At 28.0% G+C, this 23,944-nt stretch overlaps 1 protein-coding gene and 1 pseudogene across 1 annotated transcript; both read right to left on the reverse strand.

Moving 5' to 3' along the window:
- Window positions 1-514: 514 nt before the first annotated feature.
- LOC132948477 (uncharacterized) lies at window positions 515-8,882 on the reverse strand. Its single transcript, XM_061018948.1, has 8 exons — window positions 7,723-8,882; window positions 6,544-6,729; window positions 6,254-6,447; window positions 4,078-4,216; window positions 3,425-3,552; window positions 2,827-2,955; window positions 1,930-1,998; window positions 515-864 (listed from the first exon to the last, which is right to left on the reverse strand). Exons 1-8 carry the CDS (start codon window positions 8,843-8,845, stop codon window positions 691-693), a joined length of 2,142 nt encoding a protein of 713 aa, XP_060874931.1. The 5' UTR covers window positions 8,846-8,882; the 3' UTR covers window positions 515-690.
- Window positions 8,883-12,044: 3,162 nt separating this feature from the next.
- Window positions 12,045-21,525, reverse strand: LOC132949136 (uncharacterized; annotated as a pseudogene).
- Between the last annotated feature and the right edge of the window lie 2,419 nt (window positions 21,526-23,944).

Genomic DNA, 23,944 nt, shown 5'->3' on the forward strand with positions numbered 1-23,944 from the left:
CCTACAGTTTATAGTCTAATACCTACTACTTGGAGTATGATTTATATTATAGGTATGAACATTTTAATTAATCCGATTAACCTTTCAAGAATAAAAAAAAAGAAATTTAATCAATAAAACACGCGTTTGTATTATTGAAGTACAGTATAATATGCACGTTAGAATAAAAATGATGCATCTATTATTTAATAACAACAATACACGTTATACACGTTTTTTTTTGTTTTTTTTTTATTAGATTTTAAGGCTTCGACGACTGAGGTCATTAGCCTGTAAGGTTGGTAGGGTTGGTGCAGTAGGGTTGGGACTGTTGGTACGGTCGGTTAGGAACACGTGTATGTGTGACAAGGTTTTTGCACACTACGAACCCAGATGGTCACCCATCCGAGAACTAGTGGCAGCGGCCGTTACTTACTCTTAATCACGTATTTATGAGTCACCGAAATACACGTTTATAGCTGATTAAAATGAACAAAATATGACGTGTTGTACGAATACGCGCTATAGCAAAATGTACTTTTACAAAATATTGATATAATAATAACGACAATATAATATAATATTATAATGTTAGTATTCCATAAGCGCCCAATAATAATTAATATGATTTATGAGTTATGAGTTTATGACTAACGAGGGAAACATAATATTATTATAATGGCTCTTGATAGTTGATACAATTGCGTGTGTTTAGTTGTGTGCCGTTTCAAAATTACACGTTTCTGGCGTATCAACTTTAATCAAGCCCCGAAGAAGTGCCCGGATCAACGGGAACGAATAACATCCACACGTGGACCTGTAATCGTCAGAATGCATGTAATACAGTTGGACGCCTCCAATTTGAGTACCCCGCAAAAATCTACCCTATAAAAACAGTAAACAATGTAGAAAATAAATTGTTAAAAAAATATGTACAAAGCATATTGACATGAGTTTCTTTTAGATTCCGAGCAGAGCGATGAATGTATTGGTTTTAAAATGACGTGTGTGTGTGTTTTTTTAAATATTTATTTTATATTTTTTTTTATTGTTTTTTGTGTCTGTGTACACTGTACACGATAAGTAGTCGAAATAATGCTTCGATATTCAACTTCAGTATCTTGTTCGATGGGAAAGTAAATATTGGTGGTGCAGTTATTTTTAAAAGCACCGAGAAAAACAAAAAAAAGAAATTAAGGAAAACTGTGAATTTTTACGCAAAATCGGTTTTTAACAAAATCGTTTTTGGTTTTTGGTGTAACTCTTAAACAAATTACCGTAGATATAATATTATATAATATTATGCAATTTTCATTGGTTGTTTATATTAGCATTTTCTATACCGGATAATATTTTCAAAAAAATTTGATTTGTTTTGAACTGTTTACGGACATTTTCAGATTCAATTTTTTTAATATTTTTTGTTATACATATACAATTGTATTTGTTGGGTAAAAAATCTTGAATATTTAATACTAGGCTCCTAATGTAATGTAACAATAATATTTGAAAACTATTAAAAATTCCGTCACAATTTTTTTTATTAACATTTAAACTTCAAATTTTGATAAAACACGTAAAAATCACGAAAATGTGCAAATTAATTCGAGTTAGAAATTCATAAACATTTTTCTTTTTAAATCCTACTGAGAAATGAGAATCATAGTTAAATCCTATAGTAGGAATTTTTTAAGTATACGCTCTAAAAGTAAAATATTTTATATTTTTAATTTACCTACCTACATTTTTTTTTGGTTCATAACTTTTATTCAATCTGATACAAAAAAGAGAACAATAAGACCAATTGATGGTAAATAATGGTTAAAATAAAAATAAAAAGGCAGATTAAACAGACTGTAAGAGGCCTCCCAGCGGAGCTACTACGACATGAATAAAACTACCTGCTCGATCAGTTTATAAAACAAAACAATCATTATAATAATTAGTTACCTTTGCCCGATTATCTTCAGGTTTCGCAGCACACCATTTGTGCCAAGTGTCCTTTGGGCTTGAACATAACTAAACACACACACACATTTTATTATTATTTTTATGTTAAATGTATACACCTACAATATATGCAAAGGTGGACATTAACTTGTTAAAAAGTTAAAGTTAAGTTAAAAAGTTAATTTTTTAACTTTTTAACTTAATTAATTAATTATCTTTGTTTTTAACTTATTAATACTTATTCAGTTAAAATTATGTTTATTGTTGTAACTTAACTTTTTATAGTTAATTACCTATCATTGTCGTAATATTCTAATTTTATCTCAGTGTAAAACGTCTTGATAAATGATTGTGTAAATCAAAATAAAAAGTAGTCTACCTATGACTTAAAAAAATATTGACTTTTTTTAACTGAGTTAAGTTGAGTTTATTCTCTATCCCAACTTTAAATTTATCTAGTTAATTTTTTTTTGTGAACTTTTAATTTAACTGAAGACAAATTAATTGAATTAACTTAACTTGCCACAGTTAATTATTGTCGTTAACTTGCCCATCTTTGAATATATGATGCAATTATTTTATTATAACATTATTATTATAAGGTGAGGGATATAAAAAAGCACCTTCAAAATCATATTTTAGTCTCGTGACGCTTGGTCTCTGGTAGTTTATAAAATATATTAGTAATGATAGAATACTAATTCTACAAATTATGATTACTGCTAATGAAACATTTATAAAATATTGTATATATACTTATTATATTAATTTTATTTTTATTTATATTTGATTCTATTATTTGCACATTTAGTGTTTAAACTTCAATATGAAAATAGTTTTTATCGTGGACAATTTGCATATTTTCGAATTGTAATGTTAAATTGTTCACACACTTACCTCTTCATATGTGTATGGGTGTGAATCATCTTCTTTATTTGGAAACAATTGTATACCAACTACAAGTTTCGTCATATCAAATTCGTTATTGTCATTAATTTTCTCGATTAATGTATTAATTGTCATTTTCTAACAAAAAATAAATAAAATTGATAAAACGATTGTATTTTGTAGTAAATTAATTAGTTTTCATGTCCTATAATAGGTACCTACTATAATATTCATCGTAAATATAGTTAATACAATTAACATTTATATTTATGTTTAATTTTCTGAATAAAGAAGGTTTCGAAATAATTATATTCAAAGGTCAATTGCTTGACAATTTAAGAGGTTAAATAAATTCAAAACTTTGACTATAATTTTGTAGATTTTACTATTTTAGTATTTAAAGTAATATCAATTGTAAGTAAAAGTTTGATCAATAGTTCATTAAAATAAGTTAGGCATTAATAATCAAACATGCATTATAAATGTAAAATATTTGTGATAGAAGAATAAAATAAAAATAATAAATTATATGTGTTGTCATAAATAACCATACAAACATGTTATGAAAAATTACATAATATTTGTGTGATTAACGAATCAAACATACAAAGCCCATGTTTCCTTCCAATGGAGAAGTGCTTGTATCCTTGTAATCTGATGAACATGTTACCATGGAAATCGTTTTGAATGAATACCAAGTGACCAGTAAATTTAAATGTTTGAATGAAGTAAAACCTGTTTTTATTTTATAATATGTAAAATACAATAGGTTAGTATACACACATTTTAAGTGATATTATTCAGTTTAAATTAAAAGTTAAGTTTAATTGGTATTATCTATCAAAATTATATTGATAAAAACTAAAATTATATTCATTTAACTAAAAAAGCTTATGCCTTATGTGATTAAGATCATTTTTAGTATCTGATGAGTAATGACTAATTAACATAAAAGGTAACTCGCTATGCGTTTATGCTGAATAGTTAATTAATTATATTATACATATTCATTAATTTTATACATCCATCCTTAGTATTCACCATATTTGAGTTTAGTTTGTTTTATTGTTGTAATTATATTCGGTGTTAAACAGTATGGATACAATCACAAACTGAGTTTCAATTGAGTTCAAATAGAATTATTATTATTTTTAAATAAAATAAATATAATACATTTAATTAACTATTTTCTGGAAATTAATCAGCTTTCAATAGCTGTCTAATATTATATACAATTTACATTTGATGCATGTTATTTACTTTTTATGATCGACAGACCGTGCATATCGATGGTTATGCCAATTTTTAAATCATGATTCTTTGCTTTTGCAGCATGTTCTAGTTTTTCAAAGAATTTTATTAGATTGTTCATCATGTGTGGATTTACTTCATCGGTTTCCTATAATTATTCACAGGGTCAAAAGGTTTTTGAATTCAATAATCAAAACATATTAATATATGTTTGTAAAAACCATTATACATAATAAATAATAATATTATACACAAAATAATTTTTGAAAGTTTTCTATTATTTTTAGAACACAATTCCAATGTTTTTTTTAATTGTCTAGGCCTTGTAATATGATGTATATATCTACTCTGTTGTATATTTTATTAATATATCTATTATAATACGTACTAAATAATGATGTGAAACAATAAGTATATTATACTCTTATGATTCTATCTAACTTTGTAAGTAGGTTGGTAGTTTTAAAAAAAAAAATAATATATTGTATATAAGTAAATGGTAAAAATAACGCATTTTCCGTTAATATCAACCTTTTGTTCTTTAATATTTTATTAAAAACTTCAAGGAAATTAAATAAAAAAAGATCCTTATTCAATTTGTACCTATTTATATGTCACGCTCTGCTTAGTGGTTACAATTTAAAACAAATTATATTAAAAAAGGGTTTTTTCTGATTATTCTACATTTAGTAGTATTATTACGTTTTAACGACACAGTCGATTGTCGATTCTTGATAATTCGAAGTTGGTGGGACGTGGGACTTATGAAAAATGTCGAATTACAGAAAGTCCGAATCGCTGAGTGGTTTGAAATATCAAGAGGGCAAAAAAACTATTAGAATTACGCTGTTGTGAAAAAAAAATTCGCACCTACGATAATAATTCGATAGTTATTGGAAATAATAATCTAAATGTATATATCACGGTCAAAGTGTATAATCGGGCGTTGTAGTACAATGCCCAATTTTAATGGACAATGTGGAAAATTGTATACTTTGCCCGGGCATTTTTCAGAATGACCAAAAGACAGTGGACAATTACAATTAAAAATATAATATAAATATGAATGTTAATAAAAGTGATTGAAATTTTAATAAAACAATTTTTTTTTCTATCATTAAAAAAAGATAAAAACAGTTTTTGTTTATAATTTATAATTATTTATTTACTATCAATTTTTCTATTTATTTTTGCAACTTAAGCTATCATGGCATTTAGAAATACGCAGTTTTTCGTTTTGTTTTTCAGCATTTATTTCATGAGTGGTCTTTATAGAATTCTGCGTGGTTTCTAAATCTTTATCAGATTTGAGCTTATGTATAATACTTTCTGGTAGATAAGTAGATTTCAAGCCTATTTTGGCCCGTGTACCAAACATAGCCTCATAAGGAAAACACTTAATTCTGTGTTGTAAACTTGATAAACTTACATTGCCCATAGACGATTAAGCACCGTAGTACTGTACACAATGCCCGGCTTTTATATTACAATGCCCGGGCAAAGTAACCAAATTAAAATCAGATTCAGCTTTGCCCAAATATGACGGGCATTGTGCACAATGCTCGATTTATACACTTTGACCGTAACACATGTAAGGTAGATTATTACCGATGAGGTAGTAAGAAATATATTTTGGTGAATATACTTCAAATTGATGAGCGTTGAACTTCGAATTGTTGTGTGTTGATAGCTATAGTTTTCCTTTAAATTTTACTACGAATTATCGAGTGTACTTAAATGCATCGTTTTTATTCGATGTACTGTGATTTTTAAGGGAACGAGCAATTATTTCGAATTACCGACATTTTTTTTGATTGGTCATTTTTATCTACAACAGTTGGTATTTTAGAGAAGTAATTACTATTTTGTACTTGTTAATTATGTTTCTTAAGTATAATTAAGAAACCTAAGAAAATCGGCGTTTAATGATATTGATTTAAATTATATTATTGTAATACTGCAACTCAAAAATACATTAATTGGCCATAATATATAATTATTTTATTACTCGAAGTGAGCTGCAGTAGGTATATTAAATATTTCACATACAGTGGTATATATTTTTTAAATTGGCATTCGGATCACTTTTAAAACATAAGTTACATTTTTTAACAAAATTTTCATTTACGATAAATTTTAAATTAAATTTTAAGGATTTATAATAAACAAAAATATTAAATCATACCTTTTTTGGATGTAAATTTGAAAATTGTATTCCGTCAATTTTATAATGCACGACCGTATGTATTATATCTATAATTAAGTTTTTCATGCCTTTGTTGTTATTTAACGCTTGTACCCAAAATTTATAATTTGGAAATTCCATAATGACGATAAGAAGACTTAAATCTTTGTGTGAATGTATATCACGCAGCTGATCTATATGGATAAAAAAAATTGATTTCATGATGAGCTTTTTTTAATATTATATTTTATTATAATAAATTATTTATATCTTATATATAAGGTACATACCTCTCATGTTTTCGCTCAAGTGTACCCGATGATTTTTTAAGATTATTGGGGCACCAAAAACAATTGCATGACAAAAGTGTCCAATAAAACGTTTTTTTACTTTGTTGTACATTTTTAATACATTTCCCAAAAATGTACAATATATGCGTGCATTTCCTTCTGTAGGTGCAAATTCTTTAAATATGTCTAGAATACAAAATTAAATGTTAAAATAAAAAAAGATTACCGTCTACTATTTGTATGTACTAATTACACAATTTTGGTTGACAAATAAATATATTGTATTATTTAGTATTTATTTCTTTAGTTGTATTTATATAACATGTGTCATATTGTCTATGATGCATAGGTAATATAGAATGCATGGCTACTGTAGATACATCAATGAACGTTTTATCGTTCTAAACTTTGAACGGTAATATGGGCTGAAGTCTGAAGATAATGAAAATAACTGAGTATTTAACTACAATAACCTGACGATTTCGGTAAAATAAAAGAATTTCACCGCCACCACAGCAGTGTTGAACCAAATTCAGTTTTAATAGAGTAGATACGCTCAGAGTTGTTATTCAAATGCGATGATTTAAAATTTGTGTTATTTCGATACAACAACACACACAACTATTACTATCATGTGCCGAGGTAAACAAAATGAAATGAGTACACAAAGAGCAAACTTCTGTTTCTGAATCATGGGTTCTCACCTTTTTTAAACATGTTAAATTGCTGTAAATTGACATTGTGTGTGAAATTTTGCATAATACATTTTTTAGTTTTAAATATCTTAATTAATTTAAATATTTAAGAATTTAGTTAATTTTAATCAGATAAATGATTCCGAAAGAATGAATGTTTGAGAAATAGGTTTTACAATATGTTTTTTTTGTTCTGGAGTTATATTCAAGTGATAATAAAAAGTACTATGTACAATTTCTCTATAGATTGGTAATTTAAATCAAACTATATATAATATTATTAGTACTCATTGCCACTTTAAACAAGCTATTTTTGAAAAGTAATTGGTAATTATTGAAAAAGCTCGTAAGTCAAAAATATAATATACATTTATCTTAACTTCTATAGGATAAATAAAGCTCTCATATATAACAATTTTTGAATGTAATAATTTATCAAAGCAGTCTTTTAAAATGTTAAGATCATTCAACTTTTGTATATTACTTCTTTTCTTTTCTTTTCTTATAGCTTCGCTGACCGGATCTACTTCTCCTTTAATTTTTATGATTCCAACATTCTCGAGTGAAGATAGTGTCAAGTCTTTCGGATTAATTGGCCCCAATGGATGTGGCGTATCTTGAGTATCAGGATTATTTTCTGATTCTATTTTATTATTCTTTTTCTTTTTCTTTTTCTTTTTCTTTTTTTTTTTTGAACTTGTTGTTCTGTCTTCGATATTCTGATAATTTTCTGTTTCTAATTCCTTTTCTTCTGGTTTAAGGTTTCCCGGAGTTATTGAGTCTTCAGGAACTAAGTCTAGCGTCATACTAGCAAATGGGTCTTCTTCATCATCTACTTTCTGATCTTCAATCATATTATTTGCAACACGTATGTTATTTTCTTTGGGGTCAATATTATTTATTTCATTTTCATTAGGCTGTTTTGTGCTATTTATAGCATTCATCCTGTCAAAAATTTCTTTAATCGTGTTTTTTTTTTCTTCCATCATTCCATCTTTCTCCAAATTTGATTGAGTAGGATCTGTGTCTTTGTTATTCTGATAATTTTCTGCTTCTAATTCCTTTTCTTCTGGTTTAAGGTTTCCGGGATTAATTTCTGATTCATTTTTATTATTCTTTTTCTTTTTCTTTTTCTTTTTTTTTTTTGAACTTGTTGTTCTGTCTTCGATATTCTGATCTTTTTCTATTTCTAATTCCTTTTCTTCTGGTTTAAGGTTTCCCGGAGTTATTGAGTCTTCAGGAACTAAGTCTAGCGTCATACTAGCAAATGGGTCTTCTTCATCATCTACTTTCTGATCTTCAATCATATTATTTGCAACACGTATGTTATTTTCTTTGGGGTCAATATTATTTATTTCATTTTCATTAGGCTGTTTTTTGATATTTTTAGCATGCAACATGTCTAAATATCCTTTAATCATGTTTTTTTTTTCTTCCATCATTTTACCATTAATTGTTGATCCTTTCTCCTCATTTGATAGAATAGGAGTTGGGCCGGCAAGTCCATCATCAGCTTGGTTGCTAACGGTAGTAACAATGAGTATTAAAAAAAATAAATGTACCAGAGGATTCTTAGACAACTTAAAAGTTTTCAGTACCATACACATGTTTTTAACTACAACTGATAATTGTTTTGAACATCTGTATAATATAACAAATGGCTATATATTTTATTTAACAGTAGGTACATTATTATAATTTAATAAAGTTTAGTTTACTTTATGATACACAGGCTGTGTTAATATGCTAAAACATGTTTGCTCTTGATTTATTAGAACGTATTCATTATGGTTTAATTTATTAAATCAATGTCCCTATTTTAGATAAAAAATAGTATGGGAATTTAAATAATGAAATACATTTTATGTTTACATGACGCATACCTAGGTACTTACATAGTTAAATTATAATTATTGTGATTTGTAAACAAAAAATATTTCACAATTAAATTGCAACTTATTTACTATTTTCAACCATTGTGTCTCAATAATTATACTATAAAATTAAAACTTATTTGCATTGGCTATCAATATATAGGTGTTTAATCATTCTATAGACCTTAAAAATGCTTTGATTCTTTGACCTATATTGCACAGAAGCTTTTTTTACAAGAATTGTATCTCTCTTCAAATTTTTAATCTACTGTTATATATATAGGTAGTGTGAACAAATTTCATCATATTTACTTATTGTACTATTGTTAACACAGATTGTAAGTTTTCAAATAGTAAAAAAAAAAATAATATTAAAATTGGTAAAATAAATATTTTTTTAGAATATTATTGAGAATCACGCATGTGTCACTATGCATGAAGTGTTAGTACATTTATTACAATTTAAAATATTAACAAAACATGTATAATTCATAAATATACATTGAATACATACATTGAGGCCTGGTGTGGCTCGGTGGTTGGCCTCAGTCACTAACATGATCTGATCTGAGTTCTAGAATCGGTTGGGGGCACTAGGTTCCGGATGAGTGACCACCCGGGTTTTTAGTGACGAATCCTTCACATACACGTGTTCATCAACCAATTGTAATAATAAAAAAAACGGGTAGTTGAGTGTCACTCTGCTGCAGTTACAAGTGGGTGACTATAATGGACGGAGTTAAATTTGAATATCATTGTATACGAAAAATGATTCGGAGCGGAGACGGTTTGTCAGCCTAGGATACTTTATATTATATTTATATTGTTATTATTAATACGGTAACCGGTTAAGTTTAATTGTAATTATTTGTTTATTACATATTTGTATATAATAATATATTTTAGAAGTTTCAAATAGGTACCCATGAATAATATTTTTAAAATATAACACAAAACTTAAATCGTTCTTTAACGCTTTAATATCTAATTTCGTCCAATTTTGAATTTTAAAATTAAAATAACTTTAAAAAAACAGTGTTTATGTATATTTGTTAATTACAAAATCAACTATTTACGTGAAACCTAGTTTTAAATGTTCAATCCTTTGCTATAAAAGTAGAACATTTAATACATTTTAAACAATAAAATAATTTTCAATTTTCAATTTTATCAAATATTATGTCCAAATTTGAACTTTAAAAGATTATAAAAAAAAAACCTTGGCTACGTATTTTTAATATTTTTAGGCTGACATTGTAAAAATGTGCGAAGAGCCTTGTATTAAATTTTGAAGCATTCATAAAAATTCAAAACACTCATAAAAATATGAAATGACTTTTCGGTAAAGATTTTTTTTTTAAAAGTAGACAAAATTATGAGGAATTTTGTATTAAATTTTCAAATCTTAGAACTAAAAAGATAATTTTTTATGAATTTCTATCTCAAAATAATTTGCACATTTTCCGCATTTTTGTGATTTTTACGTCATATTTAAACTTAAATTGCTTATAAAAAAAATTGTGACCATGTATTTTTTGTATTTTTCAACCGCCATTGTATTTTCAAGCTTTTTGACGCAACAAATAATATTTTATTGACATATTTTATAGAAAAAAAAATCTAAAAAAAATTGGAAACTGAAAATGTCTGTATAAACAGCTCATACCTAGTCAAAATATGGTCCATAGAAAATTAATAACGATAATATTATAAATATTCAATGAAAATGTCATAGATACCTATTGTCATTTGTTTTAGAGTTACACCAAAAACTAAAATAGATTTTATCAAAAACCGATTTTGCGTAAAAATTAATGTATTTTTTTCTTTGTTAAAAACTCCTGGTAATTTTAAATTTTGACCTCCTCTGTACACCAACAAGATTCCTTTTCTCACTGGAAAAGATACAGAAGTTGAAAATCGAAGCATAAAAGTGATGACAGACAAAAAAAAAAGGTGGGTAAGTGGATGGATGTCGCTCCGCTGTACAGTAGGTGACAAGCGGGTCACTGTAATGCATGGTGTTAAATTTGAATTCAATGAATATATAATATCATTGTATAAGAAAAACGATTCTGAGCGAAAACAGTCTAGCCATACCGGCCCGCTTGCCGTTTATAAATAATCGGTACGAAAATAATTATGTTGGTGACAGAATTGTTTTCATAACACCCATATCGAATTTTATATTTCGTATATTATTATTATTCTGCTCGCCGTGTTTTACACAAACTAAAAATCTCACATCCTAAAATTGTTAAAAATCGTTTAAAAAAAAGTTACAATTTAAATAATTATTTTTTAAAACTTGTAGAGAATTCGACCAAAAAATTATTTTTTTAACTTTGACTAACAAAAAATGAAATTTAATTCAGTATAACAAAAAAAAACCTTGTATACATATTATGAATAAATGGAAGCCTGTTGAATAAAGTGACCAGCGTAATCAATGTACAACGTAATTCGATAACTTATAATAATTAAATCAGTAAACCCCTAGCTAATTATATGAACTGAAACACAATTGTTTATATAAAGCAGTCAAATACGAACTGTATTTATTTTTAATTAGTTAGTAGGTACATTCCTATATTGTAGATTATTTATTTATTTATTAATTTATTTATTTTTTTATTTAAAATATATTAATATATAAACGGGTTGAACCTAATTCAAAATATGATAAGACAAATTACAAATGACACTGAAAAACATGCATCAAACATTCACAATTTAAAAAAAAAATTATATTTACAATCTATACATACAATAAGCACATTTGATAATAGAATGAGAAGCACGTCATGATAAATCATCAAATTGTAAAAATAATAAAATTCTAGGTATATATTATGTAAAAAACATAATATTTTAACATGATAATAGTATATAGTAAAAATTGTACATATATATGAATATTGAGCGCGGTATACTAATTTTTTTTTGCTGTTTTTATTTTTATATTTTCCAAAATATGTTGAGGATCTAAAATGTCATCTACCAACAGCCTCTTTCCGTACTGGGGATTGGGGATTGACTATTTCTGGAAGTAAGCATTCTGTATAAAAACTGAAAATAAAATTTGATATTATGCTTCTGCAATTACGTAAAAATCCAATTAGGTACTATAAATTAAAAAAATCATGTTCAACTTCTCAATCATTTTTTCGCGCCAGAAAGAATCATCGTAACTAATTATTTGTATCTCTATCCAATTGGCCGAATAAACGACGAAATAACAGGAATATCGTTTTGAAATATGCATTTGTCCCTGAACTTGGTAATAGTAACTATGGTTCACTTTTAATTCCATTTTCCCGTGTTTACTGAGACGGCAGAAAGTTATAACTGAAATTAAATATTATAATAAAAATATTTTACATTTTACACTTAGAGCAATCAATGTATTGATTTGTAATGAAGTACGTTTTTTATTTTTTTATTTTTTGTATCTTTGTGCAAGGTTACTCATAAGATGTTATTAGTGTAATTTAAAAATTTGAGAGTAAATTCACAATAATATTTTATGAGCGTCGAAAGTAAGAATTTTGACAAATTTCGTCAAAATATCGAATGTATGTAAAATGTTTTGTAGTTAAAAACTAATAAAATGTTAATTGCTTAGTAGTGACAATTTTAAACACAGTTTCTCATAATTAGTTTAAACTGTAGGTAACCAAAAAATTTAAAAATTGTATAAAATAAAAACAATTTTTTTTTTAAATAGATATTTTAAGTTAAAATTTGGACGAAATTAGATAATGAAATGGAGATTAATGATTTTAATTATTTTTTTTAAATTTAAAATTAATATTCTTGGCTTGTTATTGGTACTTGAAAATCTTAAAGTATATCAATTGAAATATTTTAGGAGAATCGTTTTAAACACAATATAATAAATAATAATACTCTTACTTTTTTACCGTTTATAGCTTTTAAAAATATTTTAGTGTCTTTTACTGCATATGGACATTTAATTTCAACTATAAAATCATTATTGACATGACCGTCTATAAATTATAAAAAAACTAATTTAGTAGTATTGATTTAATTAATACTTATAATTAAGTACTAAAATATATTTTACCAGGAGAAGCTGCTAAATAAGGAAAATGTTCATCAATAATAAGTCCACGTTTATTCCCTGTGCAATTACATTTTTTTTTCCAACGCGACGATAGCTTGTGGTTCTGTGGCTTTACCTGTTGCTAATGAAGAAAATGTCCTATATAGGATACTATAAACAGTATTTTTGCTCGACGTAGTTTTTCAAAGTAAGTTTACAAACCCAGTCAAAATTTGACAATGTGAGCCGATTTCTACGTTCAACGTGCCAAATTTGAGAGTTGGTCTGTTCCCCTGTTTGCTCTTCAATGGCTAACTGTTCACGTCTGACCAACTGTAATATGTAATTATAAAATCATCTTTTGTTTTTCCTAATATTTCTATTGAAATATTGTCTTCCGGTAATGGTTCAGCTAAACCATAAAGTTGATATGGGTCACTATTACACATTCTTTCTCAATTTCCCGAGAAAAGAAGTTTTTTAGATTTTTGCTGAGATCTTTTAGATTCTGAGCGAAGCGATGAGTGTATTGATTTTATAATGTGTGTTTTTTTATTTTTTTTTGTGTCTGTCATCACCTTTTAGGACAGTAAAATTGCTTGGATTTTCTTCAACAGTAACTTTTCTGATAGGAAAGTGAATCTAGTTGGTACTTTGGGAGGTCAAAAGTAAATATTTCCCAGTAGTTTTCAAAAGCGACGTGAAAAACAAAAGAAAAATTAAGGAAAAACGGGAATTTTTAAGCAAAATCTGTTTTCGAGAAAATCGATTTTGGTTTTTGGCGCAACTCTTAAACAAAGACCGAAGGTACATGAAATTTTGACGGAATGTTTATATTAGCATTTTCTATACACGTTAAAATGTATAAAATAATTTGACTCTTTTTGAGCTAAACAGCGTAAACACGGACATAGTCAGTTTTAAATTTTAGATTCTGAGCGAAGCGATGAATGTATTGATTTTACAATGATATGTGTTTTAGATTCTGAGCGAAGCTTAATGTAACTCTAAATACATGTTTTTAAAAACTATTAAATTTTTTTTTTTAATTATGACGTTTTTATGAGAAATAAATAGTACTATGAAATTGTGTAAACTTCTTGTTAGGTTATAGGTTAGGTTAGATTATATAAGTACAAAAATGTACAACCAAAACCCCCCAAAATATTTTTTTGTGTACGCGCCTGGTTAGAAGCACCAAATTTTACTTGTTGCAGTATGTTTTAATTATGAGCAAAAGAGCCAAACACCATCTTCATTCTTCCTCTTTTGTTTAAGGGAATTCCATACCGTGATTTTCTGTTTTTGTCTAACACACGCGCGACATAAGATTTTTGACGGATTCTTTGCCATACATATCAATTGATCTAATGAAGTGATGAGAATTCTGAAACAGATTTGAATTCGTCGTCAAGTCTACTTGAAATCGAATTTCCCACAATTTTGATTTTTTGATTTTAGTTCCTCCAAAAATTGAAATACAAAAATGTTTAAATACTCTTTTAGATTTTGAACGAAGCGATGAATGTATTGATTTTACAATGATGTGTGTTTTTTTTTTATTTTTTATTTTTATTTTTATTTTTGTGTCTGTCATCACCTTTTAGGACAGTAAAATTGTTTGGATTTTCTACAACAGTAACTTTTCTGATAGGAAAGTGAATCTAGTTGGTACATTGGGAGGCCAAAACAAATGACCGTAGGGACATGAAATTTTGACTGAATGTATATATTAGCATTTTCTATACACCATAAAATTTTAAAAATATTTTGACTCTTTTTGAGCTGTTTATGGACATTGTCAGTTTTCAATTTTTTTAGTTTTTTAATTTGAACTTCTGACCACGCCAAACGTTTGTGCATCGTTTGTGCAGAAATGTGCACCAAGTCCAATCGTTTGTGCACAAAAACTGAAAGCTCTATCCCTAAAACAAAGTGGGGGGGGGGGGGCATTGAAACGAGACACCCTCTTTTTGGAAAATTGAAATTTTTAAGGTGCCAAACGTTTGTGCAGAAATGTGCACCAGGTCCCGACGTTTGTGCACAAAAACTCCCAGCGCTATCCAAAAAACAAAGTGAGGGGTATTAACACAAGGGTCCCCCTTTTTTGAAATTTTAAATATTTGTCATATTAATAAATGTTGTTTACGTACCTAATAGGTTTAATAGAATTTTACTATTGCCATGTAAACGTCTAGAAATAATAGGGCAGTAAGTTCATAATATATTATATTTAAATATTGTATTATAATAATATGAATACTATAATAATATTATGTTTTAAATATTCCTAGGTTATTTAAAAATTAAATACCAGTGTTTCTAAAATACAAATACAAAAATCTTAATTTAAAATATCTAAAAACATAACTACCGCTTATAAATTATAACCACAGGTTAGCAATACTAACTTAAAAATAATAAGTTATAAATTAATATAATAATTACTTAAGTCGTATACAACCGAACGCAACTAAACTCATAACTTTTAAGGAGGGTATTGGCACCCGCAAGCAAATGCATTTTATGAAACCAAAAAAAAATCTTGAAAAAATTTAACTGTAGGAATACACATTACAAAGTACAAACTAAAATGCCCAGAATCTTAAACAAAAAAAACCATTCAATATATTTAGTTCATTAAAGATAAGGATTATTCAAGGGTACCCGATTGTCAAAGTTTAAAAAATTTGGCTAGAGGTAAAATCATAAAAAAAAAATTGAAGGAGGGTATTGGCGCCCGCAGGCAAATGCATTTTAGGAAACCAAAAAAAAATCTTGAAAAAATTTAATTGTAGGAATACACATTACAAAGTACAAACTAAAATGCCCAGAATCTTAAACAAAATAAACAATTCAATATATTTAGTTCATTAAAGAATGATTATTCAAAGGGCACCCGATTGTCAATGTTTAAAAATTTGGCTAGAGGTAAAATCATAAAAAAAAATTGAAGGAGTATGTTGGCGCCCGCAGGCAAATGCATTTTAGGAAACCAAAAAAAAATCTTGAAAAAATTTAACTGTAGGAATACACATTACAAAGTACAAACTAAAATGCCCGGAATCTTAAACAGTAAAAACTATTTAAAATATTTAGTTCATTAAAGATAAGGATTATTCAAGGGTAACCGATAGTCAAAGTTTAAAAAATTTGGCTAGAGGTAATATCATAAAAAAAAATTTAAGGAGGGTATTGGCACCCGCAAGCAAATGCATTTTATGAAACCAAAAAAAAAATCTTGAAAAAATTTAACTGTAGGAATACACATTACAAAGTACAAACTAAAATGCCCGGAATCTTAAACAGTAAAAACTATTTAAAATATTTAGTTCATTAAAGATAAGGATTATTCAAGGGTACCCGATTGTCAAAGTTTAAAAAATTTGGCTAGAGGTAAAATCATAAAAAAAAATTTAAGGAGGGTATTGGCACCCGCAAGCAAATGCATTTTATGAAACCAAAAAAAAAATCTTGAAAAAATTTAACTGTAGGAATACACATTACAAAGTACAAACTAAAATGCCCGGAATCTTAAACAGTAAAAACTATTTAAAATATTTAGTTCGTTAAAGAATGATTATTCAAAGGGCACCAAGTTATCAATTTTCAAGTCAATACAAAATATTCAACTAGAGTTACATTACTAAAAAAAAAATTGAAGGAGGATGTTGGCGCCCGCAGGCAAATGCATTTGAGAAAACCAAAAAAAAATCTTGAAACAATTTAACTGTAAGAATACACATTACAAAGTACAAACTAAAATGCCCAGAATCTTAAACAAAAAAAACCATTCAATATATTTAGTTCATAAAACAAGGATTATTCAAGAGATACCAGATTGTCAATGTTTAAAAAATTTGGCTAGAGGTTAAATCATAAATAAAAATTGAAGGAGTGTATTGGCGCCCGGTTTAGATAAGGATTATTCAAGGGTACCCGATTGTCAAAGTTTAAAAATTTGGCGAGAGGTAAAATCATAAAAAAAAATTGAAGGAGGATGTTTGCGCCCGCAGGCAAATGCATTTTAGGAAACCAAAAAAAAATCTTGAAAAAATTTAACTGTAGGAATACACATTACAAACTAAAATGCCCAGAATCTTAAACAAAAAAAATCATTTAAAATATTTAGTTCATTAAAGAATGATTATTCAAAGGGCACCCGATTGTCAATGTTTAAAAATTTGGCTAGAGGTAAAATCATAAAAAAAAATTGAAGGAGTATGTTGGCGCCCGCAGGCAAATGCATTTTAGGAAACCAAAAAAAAATCTTGAAAAAATTTAACTGTAGGAATACACATTACAAAGTACAAACTAAAATGCCCGGAATCTTAAACAGTAAAAACTATTTAAAATATTTAGTTCATTAAAGATAAGGATTATTCAAGGGTAACCGATAGTCAAAGTTTAAAAAATTTGGCTAGAGGTAATATCATAAAAAAAAATTTAAGGAGGGTATTGGCACCCGCAAGCAAATGCATTTTATGAAACCAAAAAAAAATCTTGAAAAAATTTAACTGTAGGAATACACATTACAAAGTACAAACTAAAATGCCCGGAATCTTAAACAGTAAAAACTATTTAAAATATTTAGTTCATTAAAGATAAGGATTATTCAAGGGTACCCGATTGTCAAAGTTTAAAAAATTTGGCTAGAGGTAAAATCATAAAAAAAAATTTAAGGAGGGTATTGGCACCCGCAAGCAAATGCATTTTATGAAACCAAAAAAAAAATCTTGAAAAAATTTAACTGTAGGAATACACATTACAAAGTACAAACTAAAATGCCCAGAATCTTAAACAAAAAAAACCATTCAATATATTTAGTTCATTAAAGATAAGGATTATTCAAGGGTACCCGATTGTCAAAGTTTAAAAAATTTGGCTAGAGGTAAAATCATAAAAAAAAAATTGAAGGAGGGTATTGGCGCCCGCAGGCAAATGCATTTTAGGAAACCAAAAAAAAATCTTGAAAAAATTTAATTGTAGGAATACACATTACAAAGTACAAACTAAAATGCCCAGAATCTTAAACAAAATAAACAATTCAATATATTTAGTTCATTAAAGATAAGGATTATTCAAGGGTAACCGATAGTCAAAGTTTAAAAAATTTGGCTAGAGGTAATATCATAAAAAAAAATTTAAGGAGGGTATTGGCACCCGCAAGCAAATGCATTTTATGAAATCAAAAAAAAATTTTGAAAAAATTTAAATGTAGGAATACACATTACAAAGTACAAACTAAAATGCCCGGAATCTTAAACAGTAAAAACTATTTAAAATATTTAGTTCGTTAAAGAATGATTATTCAAAGGGCACCAAGTTATCAATTTTCAAGTCAATACAAAATATTCAACTAGAGTTACATTACTAAAAAAAAAATTGAAGGAGGATGTTGGCGCCCGCAGGCAAATGCATTTGAGAAAACCAAAAAAAAATCTTGAAACAATTTAACTGTAGGAATACACATTACAAAGTACAAACTAAAATGCCCAGAATCTTAAACAAAAAAAACCATTCAATATATTTAGTTCATAAAACAAGGATTATTCAAGAGATACCAGATTGTCAATGTTTAAAAAATTTGGCTAGAGGTTAAATCATAAATAAAAATTGAAGGAGTGTATTGGCGCCCGGTTTAGATAAGGATTATTCAAGGGTACCCGATTGTCAAAGTTTAAAAATATGGCGAGAGGTAAAATCATAAAAAAAAATTGAAGGAGGATGTTTGCGCCCGCAGGCAAATGCATTTTAGGAAACCAAAAAAAAATCTTGAAAAAATTTAACTGTAGGAATACACATTACAAACTAAAATGCCCAGAATCTTAAACAAAAAAAATCATTTAAAATATTTAGTTCATTAAAGAATGATTATTCAAAGGGCACCCGATTGTCAATGTTTAAAAATTTGGCTAGAGGTAAAATCATAAAAAAAAATTGAAGGAGTATGTTGGCGCCCGCAGGCAAATGCATTTTAGGAAACCAAAAAAAAATCTTGAAAAAATTTAACTGTAGGAATACACATTACAAAGTACAAACTAAAATGCCCGGAATCTTAAACAGTAAAAACTATTTAAAATATTTAGTTCATAAAACAAGGATTATTCAAGAGATACCAGATTGTCAATGTTTAAAAAATTTGGCTAGAGGTTAAATCATAAATAAAAATTGAAGGAGTGTATTGGCGCCCGGTTTAGATAAGGATTATTCAAGGGTACCCGATTGTCAAAGTTTAAAAATTTGGCGAGAGGTAAAATCATAAAAAAAAATTGAAGGAGGATGTTTGCGCCCGCAGGTAAATGCATTTTGGGAAACCAAAAAAAAATCTTGAAAAAATTTAACTGTAGGAATACACATTACAAACTAAACTGCCCAGAATATTAAACAGGAAAAACTATTTAAAATATTTATTTCATAAAAAGAGGATTATTCAAAAGGTACCCGATTGTCAAAATTTAAAAAATTTGGCTAGAGGTAAAATCGTAAAAAAAAATTCAAGGAGGGTGTTGGCGCCCGCAGGCAAATGCATTTTAGGAAATCAAAAAAAAATCTTGAAAAAATTTAACTGTAGGAATACACATTACAAAGTACAAACTAAAATGCCCAAAACAAAAAAAATCATTTAAAATATTTAGTTCATTAAAGAATGATTATTCAAAGGGCACCCGATTGTCAATGTTTATAAATTTGGCTAGAGGTAAAATCATAAAAAAAAATTGAAGGAGGGTGTTGGCGCCCGCAGGCAAATGCATTTTAGGAAACCAAAAAAAAATCTTGAAATAATTTATCTGTAGGAATACACATTACAAACTAAACTGCTAAGAATATTAAACAGGAAAAACTATTTAAAATATTTATTTCCTATTAATTAACCTAACTAGAGTTCAATGAAGTGAAAAAAAAATTGTTTGAGAAATCAGGGTGAAATAACACTAAACAAAAGAATACGCTGGAAGCTAAATATTGCAATACATATTAACTACAATCCAAAAACTTATAAAGGACATAAAATGTCAATATTAAATTAAAAACTATAAAGTCTAAATGCAAATAAAAACATAGTCAGATATCTGTTTTAGTCTTTGTAAATATGTGCGGGAAAAAGTTAGATTTAGTACAATGTAAAAAAATGTGGAAAGGAAACCCTGAGAATTCTTTGACAATAGGATATTAAAACACAAAACCATATATTAAATTAAAACTATTGATTTTATACATTTTCTATTTACAAAAACTCATAAGTATTGAAAATCTTATAAAACCCTAATAAAATAATATTTTGTTATATTTTAAAATACATTTTATAATTTGTTGTGGTAAAAAAATCATTATTTAATGTTGGCTGTATTTAAGTTTTTAATAACTATACTGGTACAACTCTTGCTGACAGTTTTTAAGACCGTGTTAAAAACTATGATAATTAGTTAACATCTAATTTCCTGCCCCATCCTAACCTAACCTAACCTAACCAAATTAATAATATTTAAATATTTTCTTTCATTGTTATGTTTACAATATCGAATACCTTGATAGTTAGTAGGAAAAGATCATCGCAAAGCTCACGACCGGTGATGGTAGTCGTCTATCATTACCATAGCTTCAACTAACCATAGGTTTACCTAACTAACCTTCTTATGACTTATTAGGACACTTTGAATAAAAAGATCCTGATTTGCAGGTTGCTGAACTTAGGTGTTTGATTATCAAGTTGATCCTTAGATTGTTGACTACCTTAATCCATGCTATGGATGAATCCCATAGGTAATAAAGATATGGATAGTCCACGACTATGTAAATACATTTGAGGCCGCGTTCCCGCGGAAGGCAATTGAGGCTTCTTTATATTGATAGTCGATACTCGATATAGGTATACTTTATTTGGCCTCAATTGTTCCCCTCGAAGACCGCTGATAAGACCATTATGTTATATCTTTATTATCTATGATGGAGCCATACCCAGCACACTCGTGTAAACAATTTGAAGCAGTAGCGCATACATACAACACTTGCCCCCAGACTGAATGAGCCGGACGGTATTTTAATACCGCCACGAACGGACATTCTACAGTCTGTCCCGGCATATACCCTCCACCACCGCCGCAGTGAGTCGCGAGGTATATATTGTCTTTACGCTTCCACCGTTACTGAGCATCGCCGTCCGAGCCGAGTCAGCCAGTTCCATCCGACCAACGTACGACCACCAACAGAACAGATTGTAGAAGGTCCAACACCGTTCGCCGTTTTTTTTTTATCAGCATACAGCCATCCGAGCCAAGTCACTGCTGAAGCCGCCCAGCTGTTCACGCCGGTAATAATTATATTACCGTGCTACTGATCCCGTCATAATGAACACCCGACCAAAAACCGTGAGTTTTATGTTCACGCCTTCCCCCCCATGTTTTATGTGATCCTTTATTAAACTATTTTATCTGTACACTCGTAAGAGTATAATTAATTAATTCAAAAGAAATACTGTACAACAAATTATTAAAATTGTGTCTGTATGAAAAATAATAAGTTTTTGAGAATAAACGCAACAACAATTCAACCAAAAACACCCTGCGTTTAATTTTCATTAAAATCTCCACCTTCATATTCTCTATGCAAAAAGTAAATTTAAGACAAATTTGTAAATAAATGCACAGTCTCTCTATTGTACTAATATTTGTGATTTCATTAATTTTCAGTATTTTGTATAATTAGATTGGGAAAACATAAGACAATAACATTTACACAAGACTGTGACTAACACAATCATACTTCGATAAAATTATAGGATATAAGTCTATATTTGAATTAATCTTTTTTTTTCCCGGTACTTTATTGGTGGACGGCACTTTAACAACGGTCCCTCAACCTACTGAGGCAATCTTGATATAATATATGTTATGATATTTATGGACGACACTTGCACCATGGTCCCTCGATATAGTAATGTGGCGACCCGGCACATCTCTTTTGGATAAATGATTAAATACTTAATCATGTCTTCCAATTTACTAAACATTTATGTTTTGTAGATAATTTGAAGAAAAATTTAAAATTGAAGAGAGACTGTGTGAATTAACAAAATTTGTGGTATGAAATGTTTATTTGAACTTAAGTTAATTTTTTATGATGTACTATAGTAAACATTTGAACATTTATTACAATATACGTATATTATACATAGATTTCTAGTATGATTTTTTTTAGTTTTTTTTTTGAAAGTTACCTACCTACTACAATACAAGACACTTTATTTTTATATTTTGAAGCAATATATGTTTTGGATTATTTAGATCTATATAAACTAAATTTCAGACCCATAGTTTAGTATTTAAAGTTTGTATGATCAAAGTCGTGGAACCAAATTTTATTAGACTCTACTAGAATGTTGTAGTTAAATTAAACTATAATAAGTATGTGGAATAACAGTACCTAACCTTCTATGATAATTTGTTATGAATATAATATTTTAAGTAATAGCTCAAATTTAGCACTTTTACGGTACTTAATACATTTTCCTAATATTTTAACAGAAATTATGGAGCTAAAAATATAGATATACCTATATTATGTCACGGTCCATAGTTCATAGTTTTGTTTCATTTATAATAATAATGCTTTTTAATATACTTTTTCATAAATTAATATTTATTACAGTTGGCTTTTATGATTTGTTTGAACTATTAGTACGTATTTTTTTGGGGAGATCCCTATTATTACAACACCGTTACCAATATGCGTTTTTTTTGGGGTTACCTAGTTAATATAATTGCATGTTTTCATGATTTCTTCGTATTTATGCTTATTTTCTTTAAATGTTTTTATATATTCGGTTCATCCGTTACCTACCTACATACCTACCTACCAAGTGTGTAAATAAAGAATTTTTTTTGTAAACCAATTTGAATTATAATTTATTAATTTAAAAAAATGTTTAATAAAAACGTTTTCATTCAGTATTTTTTTGAATTTTAAGAGCATATTTTTGAATATTTCAGTGCATATATTTGCCTGTTTTTAGTGCATACATGCAGGCAAATATTTAACACTTTTTCATTGCATTAAATTCACAGCCCTGCTAATTACTTTTACTTCCAATCATAATACCTACCACAGTTAATGTTAAATGTCAAATTGTCAACAATAAACTGCTTCTTCAACTTGATAACACTAAGAGGATGTCAGATTTTTAGCGCACCATTTATTTCTCTCTCTGACCCAATCATTTTAGTGTTTTCTTAATCGTACATTTGGTATGCTACGCGTGGGTCAAAGATGGAAAACAAATAGTGCGCTGACATCCCAACCGGCAACAAGTTTAAACGGGTGAGCTGGGTATGGCTCCATCATAGATAATAAAGATATGGATAGGACATAATGGTCTTATCAGCGGTCTTCGAGGGGAACAATAAATTGAGGCAAAATAGGCTGCATACTAGTTGCGGTCACGCCAATTTAGGTAATATCTTAGTTGCGGTCATAGCTTATCAAAACTGTCTATAATGCACACAGCGTATATATGTGGGAACACCACTACTTATCTGTAATGTTTATAAATAAAATAGATTAAATTGTATACTCCGATAGTTTCGAATATTTGAGATATCCACCGTCATTATGGGCTTAATGTTCGTCTTCCATAACACGAACAACCAATGCATGTGAAAGTTTTCATTCAAAGCTCAATAGCATGTTTTACCACTCTCATCCTAATATTTTTATATTTATTGACGCTTTAAATGAAATTCAAACGAATGGCTATTTAAAAATGAATT

The sequence above is a fragment of the Metopolophium dirhodum genome, chromosome 7, assembly GCF_019925205.1.
Source record: "Metopolophium dirhodum isolate CAU chromosome 7, ASM1992520v1, whole genome shotgun sequence".
NCBI lineage: Eukaryota > Metazoa > Arthropoda > Insecta > Hemiptera > Aphididae > Metopolophium > Metopolophium dirhodum.

Excerpts from the sequence above, each read along its gene's own strand:
- LOC132948477 (XM_061018948.1), bottom strand. The coding sequence starts at position 8,845 with ATGTGTATGGTACTGAAAACTTTTAAGTTGTCTAAGAATCCTCTGGTA. Across the intron at positions 2,956-3,424 it reads TGGAAGGAAACATGGGCTTT|AAAATGACAATTAATACATT; the intron begins GTATGTTTGATT and ends ATTTTTTGTTAG. Across the intron at positions 1,999-2,826 it reads ACCCATACACATATGAAGAG|TTATGTTCAAGCCCAAAGGA; the intron begins GTAAGTGTGTGA and ends GTGTGTGTTTAG.